At 44.8% G+C, this 6140-nt stretch overlaps 1 protein-coding gene across 1 annotated transcript; it reads right to left on the bottom strand.

Annotated features, from left to right (window-relative positions):
- Positions 1 to 874: 874 nt before the first annotated feature.
- On the bottom strand, positions 875 to 3978 carry si:dkey-261h17.1. Its single transcript, XM_037771425.1, has 2 exons — positions 3802 to 3978; positions 875 to 1666 (listed from the first exon to the last, which is right to left on the bottom strand). Exons 1-2 carry the CDS (start codon positions 3961 to 3963, stop codon positions 1472 to 1474), a joined length of 357 nt encoding a protein of 118 aa, XP_037627353.1. The 5' UTR covers positions 3964 to 3978; the 3' UTR covers positions 875 to 1471.
- Positions 3979 to 6140: the final 2162 nt, after the last annotated feature.

Below are 6140 nucleotides of genomic sequence, written 5' to 3'. Positions count from 1 at the left end.
TGTCACATGCAGGCTCATTAGAATATACCACCCCCCTATCTGAGTATCTCCACCCACGACTTGAGAACTACCTTTGCAAAGGTGCACCATATGTTTTAGGGCTGTCCTCGATCAAAGAATTTCTTAGTTGACTAACATAGTCGACAATTTTGTTGACTAATCTATTAGTTGATTGAATCCACAGGTCTGTAAAACTGATTTTCTCCACAAAGAATCACACAAAAGCACCACTTTAAATCCTGTGTTTACCAGAGATGTGCTCATAAGTTTCTTAGAAATAAGTCATTCAGCATGAAGCCTAAAAAATGACTAATCGACTAAAGAAATCAGTCGACTGAGACCAAAACGACAGATTAGTGGTACATGTCCACAGCCTCCGTCCTTTCCACGCTTCCCATTCATTGTCTATGTAAGCAACTGTGCAATGCATTCTGGTAGCGTGGCGTCATGTTGGCCGCTCCCATTTACATAAAGTTGAGGCTACTTTATGCAAATCAGTTGCGTCCGGCGCAACTCGCCCGAGAAACTTTTAAACTAACCGTTATCGATCCAAATTAAAGACAGATTCAGCAACTGCATGGCTTATTTTTCACAAAGAAAAATATTTCAGTGAACTATTTTTCTGATATAAGAGAAGAAAGTTTCCAAACGAGCCGCCATGTCGGTTCCGGTTGGTTCCATGCTGGGAAGCGAGGTGATCCCTCGCGCTAAAAAAACGCCACTGTGGACTCGTACCATAAGAGGGGGTAGCCCTAATATTTTTCTCGCAAGCTAATCAGAGCAGACTGGGCTTTTTCGGGAGGGGGATGTTAAAAAAACAGGCGCTAAAACGGAGCGTTTCAGACAGAGGGTGAATACAGGTATACTCAGACAGACAGTATGAGAAAAATAATGTGATTTTTGAACATTAAAGCATGTAAACATGTTCTAGTGGAAACCGCAAAAAACAAGTATGAAACTGAAAATGAGCGTGATATGTCCTCTTTAAACCTGATGACATGGAGAGACTCTGCTGTGTGACTCCAGAGGCTGCAGTCATCATGGGAACCAGTGCTGACTAATGCTAAAATATACTCTATCCCACCCAGAACAGCCCATCTCCTGTCTCTCCTCCAGCCTGACTGCCGTCAACAACCCAGGGACTGAGCCTTCGTCATCATCAACATCATTCATCACCACCATCATCGTCATCGTCAGACTAGTTTTCCTGATGTGTATTGAGGCACATAGCCAAAGAGAGTGAGGCATGGGACCATAACAAGAGGAGCGTTGATGTAGGAAATTGTTCTAGTCCCTGATGTCCACTTTGCTGTGGACTCTCTGTGGTTGGGCAGGAGAGGATTCAGAAGGGAGGGAGGAGGGAGTTTGCATAGGCATATGTGTGTGTGTGTATGTGTGTGTGTGTTTGTGTGTGGGTGGATGGTTGTGTTTGTAGGGGTAGTTCCTGGGCTGCAATGATTAGTAGACTATTTCACAGCTCGGTGTCTGCTGTCTTGGTGGTGGAGTGGCCGTTGGTGGGAGGAGGAGGAGTCTGGGTCTTGTCAGCCTCCGGGGTCTCTCCGTTTACGCTGGGTTTCTCCGGGGTTTCCGGAGGGGGGTTGAGGGGGGCCACAGACACAAGAGTGTTCCCCTGGTTCTCCTGATCTGCTGGGTAGGCCTCCTCTGCCTGCAAATACAGCACAAATGAACAACTCATCATGGAAAGGATAGATAGGAAATGTCAACAACATCTGGGTGTCAGGATACGTATTGCTTGTAGGTATATTGAACTAGCTGTTAAGCAGCAGCCCCCTCTTTTTTATGAATGTGTACATTAGAGCCATGTGTATTAAAGGGAAGTTTGTTTGCAAGTTTTTATATGTACTAACATTTTTTAATAATTTTTTGTGTGAAAAGGTTGTAACCTAACCTACAAAATGAGACTTGCCTTTCTGGGTTTCCTCTATCAGCCTGTAGACTGCTTTTAATGTGAAGAACACCCGTTGGGAAGTCATGCGCGCTCGTGAGTGCCTTTACTCTCTTCAGCTCCGCTTTAGGCTAACAGTGTGCAACCATAGCTAACATTCGGTTAGAAATGGAGTCCGCTAACGACAACAAACGATCAGCCCCTACCACAGCTCAGACTTCAACACAAACTCAACAGAGGCGCAAAAAAAACAGTTATATCTCCTGAAGCCCGTCTTGCAAAACAGTAATATGATCGAAGTCCGGGGAAAACTAGTGTGGGAGTAGCATAGGTCAATTAGAGAATAGCAGAGCCAGTGCGAAGAGTGTGTGTGTGTGTGTGTGTGTGAAGAGCATGGCAATTGAGTGGTGAAGCAAAAGAGAGAGAGCGGCGGCGGCGAGTCTGTGAGAAAACAAGAGTTAGTTTAGCTTTGAGAAAATCAGTGAATGTTCAGTGGAAGTTGCCGTTTGTGCAGAAATAAATGCTGCAGCTCCTCCAGACCAACAGAGGTTTCCCGTGTCCTGTTTCCTGCTGCTGAGTGGAGTGACGAGGGTTAAATCCGGAGCAAGTTACGTTATCGACTCCGGCCCAGGAGACCAAAGCTACGGTGTGTCCCCTGTCTTCTGACCACGGTCGGGAGGCCGAAGCAGGAAAAGTTAACACTAGGATCAACATCAGCCGGGCCTTCCATTCATGGAGAGACCTTCGTCTAGTCAGCGAACATTACTGCCAAGCAGGTGAAATATAAAGTGATATTGTGGTTTTAGCTGCTAATGTTGCTAACGTTAATCAACATGATGCCTGTCAATCACGTTCAGTCTCGTGTGTGTTGGTAGAGCGAGCATGAGCGCGAGCAACACGACGCTGACTGTTGTTGACTGAATGCCCACAGGTGTCACTGTTAACAAGACATTTCTGATTCTTACAGAGAGCCCTTAAAGTCTCTAACACTAACATAGCAGCCATAATGGAGAATCCCTTTTTTTCCCATGTATTTCTTTCAGCATATTAAAAGATGAAAACATCAGTACAGCTTCACTGTGCTAGGTCCTTGGATTAAATATTTCGAGGAAGTCCAAAATGAAGCATTTGATTTGACGATCAGACACAGTTCTGTCATGCACATAAAGTACACAGATGTGTCCACCAACCCCCCACACCCTTCCACTATTGCTTCTAAACGCACACAAACACATCCTCTAATGTGGTTCCTCTATCATGTGATACTGTGAGTGGTTCAGAGAAACAGCTGTGTCTGGCTAGTAGATGAAACAGTGAGCTCTGCAGATGAATAAGGCAGCAGAGAGCAGGGCGTGGGTCTTTGGATAACGCACGCTCTCTCTTTCTCGGGGTATTCTCTGTGATAGCTGGCCAGCAACATTCCCTAATTAAAGCATTGGCAGCAATTGATTCCAAAATGTGCTTGTTTTGATTTCAGATGCAGTAACACATGAACCTTGCCTGAGAAAATCTATGCATAGTGTTACTGAATCTATAATGAGGGATGTGACTGCAGAAACCTGCAGAACACATGGTGACGAAATTACATATTTATGATAAACACACCTACAGGTCATTATGTAAGGTTGCTCAAATCAGTGTTAGAAATAGAATAATAAGACGTTTTCAGGTGAACAAATCAGAACCATTGCAAACATGATCGAGCAAGCATTATGCAGGGTCTGCAGTGGAAAAGGCAAAATCTATGCAATGATTTTCAATTCATGGGCTTTGTGCTGAATGATGCACCACTGATAGGCAACTCCTGTAGAGCCAGCATCAACATGTACACCAGAACAATAAGTTAATGAGGTCCAGAGTGGCAACATACAGTACAGTACAGAAAATGTGCTTACCAGCCTCACTCCCTTGGTATCAGTCCTGCGTTGGCATTTAAGGTAACCTACAGTGATGGCGAGGGCGGCGAGCAGACCAGTGACCAGTATTCCCACAAAGACGGAGGAACCTGATGATGATGGGGTCTTTGTCACACCCAGCTGGAAACAAGTTGAAGACATAAGGTCACGGTTAAAAGATATATGAGTGTGAATTTGAAACCATATAAAGTCATTGGTCTGTTGGTGGACACTGTGCAATGCACAAAGGAAATGGAGGAGCTTCTCACAGCTACAAAAACATGAAATATATTGTGAGTTGTGAATAAATTGTAGCTCTAGAGCCAACAATCCAAGTTGTGTTCCTGGATTTTCCCCTCTGACCATCAGCGCACGTAGGCCTTTGTGTGAGTAATGGAGACAAAATGCAGTTGGATGGAAAACTCGCCGACCACACCTTCCTTTTCCCACCTTAACCCCGAACTATGAAATCACCTCGTTGCACAACTTTAGGCCCTGCGACTTGGGAACACTCTTCATTTTCTATAATGTGAGCCAGACAGCTCTCAGTGCTCCCAGAAGACCACTGTGAGCAAACCCTGAATCCTCAGTTAGTTGGGAGTGGGCCCACAGCTGGACTCTGCCGTAACACCCAGATCTTTGAGGCAGGGAGGAAGAAACTCTGGAGGGCTGAACGGCAAAACAGTGGAATGGAATCTCCTCTCTTCTCCATCTGTCGGCGTCACTTGTGACCCATCACATGTTGCTCTCAGGAATCCTACGTTGTCTCATACGCTGCTTTGCTTGACCTTACGTGGCCTCCTCCGGTTACAATTGGTTTGCACTTGAATCAACACAACGATTTCATTTGATACCGAAATAATGCATGAAGAAGGAAAACAATGTGTTTTTTATTTTGTTGTATCAAACACTGCCTTTTATAGCGACTGATGAGTTTGAGAAACATCTTTCATATTTTCCACTACTACAGAGAATTTCTGCTTTATTCAATTTGTTCCATTGATACAGGCTGTTCCTTTATCAAGGTTGGTCATGCCATTCACTCACTCATGCCTGAAGGGAAGAATCTTGTTTTTTTCTCCTACGTGCATTTTGAACTAATCATCAGCTGGCTAAGGCTTCTGGCACTCTAGTCCATGTTTAGTTTCAGGTTGAGTTGGACAGATGACTTCTGCAGATGGCCCTGGCTCTGTGGATGACACAGTAATAATGACCAAATAGAGGCTAACTAAAATATGCGGACTGGGATCTGACCTGCTGCTTCGGCTCTGTGCACCTGGACTGGCATACTGTATAATGTTATGGCTTGTATTTGAACATCATGGGCCCTATTTAAACGATCTACACATGGTCTAAAGTGCATTTAGGGCATGTCCAACTCCACTTTTGCAAGTTAAGCGGCACATAATCTGGGGGCAAAGTGTAGCGCAAAGGGCAAAGGGGTTGTATTTAGTCTCTTTATTAAACATAGGTGTGTTTTGGGGGTAACAGGAATTGAACCAATCAGAGTGTCGTCTCCCATTCCCTTTAAAAGCCAGGTGTGCCTGCACCTGGCACATTGCCATTTAAAAGGCGGATTTGTCAAATTGGAGAAGTGGGGGCCATTTTCTGCTGAGGAAACTTTGAAGTAGCCTACTGTACGTCTACACTCGCACACACAAAGGGATGATGAGAGGAGATGCCACAGAGGCTGTGTGCAGCGTGATCTCTCTGGTCTGGTCAGTGACCGGAGGAGCGCTGAGAGCGCGCTGCAGGTTGAACAATACAGAATGCCTGAGAGCCTTACTTCTTTATGTTCCATTATATTCTGAATTGTCACCTGCCGCCTGAATTTAGGATTTTCCTTGACATAAATAAAAACATTGTTCTAGTGCCGACACTGTATTTAACTGAGAGGAGGAGCGCTGCTGTGCGTCCCTGTGTTTGTAACAAGCAGTGTATGCATTTTGTGAACCAGCTTATGTAGATGCATCTTACTATCTGAATGTTGCACCCTTTAAATAGCAGGACAATACTGTGCATGACTTTACAATCACTTTCTGCTGCCTCAAGATAGCAATGTGCCTGACCAGACTTCAATTTAAGATTAACACACCCATGGGTGCACGGATGGGCGCAAGTACATTTGCTACCTAAACAACTTGGGAGCTGGCCGTGGAAATGACAACTGCTTCAGTCTGAAACTAGCAATGACAGTTGCGCTGCGCTGTGTACCGCTTTGTGCCGGGTGTAAGATAGGGCTCCATGAGTTTAATGGGTTTTGAGGCATTATGGTAAATGGTAAATGGACTTGGACTTATATAGCGCTTTTCTAGTCTTCCGACCACTCAAAGCACTTT

This window comes from Sebastes umbrosus, chromosome 6, assembly GCF_015220745.1.
Source record: "Sebastes umbrosus isolate fSebUmb1 chromosome 6, fSebUmb1.pri, whole genome shotgun sequence".
Lineage (NCBI taxonomy): Eukaryota > Metazoa > Chordata > Actinopteri > Perciformes > Sebastidae > Sebastes > Sebastes umbrosus.
The sequence above is the reverse complement of the archived record's forward strand: the minus strand, read 5'-3'. Positions and strand labels throughout refer to the sequence as shown.

Excerpts from the sequence above, each read along its gene's own strand:
- si:dkey-261h17.1 (XM_037771425.1), bottom strand. The coding sequence starts at position 3,963 with ATGTCTTCAACTTGTTTCCAGCTGGGTGTGACAAAGACCCCATCATCA. Across the intron at positions 1,667-3,801 it reads ATACCAAGGGAGTGAGGCTG|GCAGAGGAGGCCTACCCAGC; the intron begins GTAAGCACATTT and ends CTGTATTTGCAG.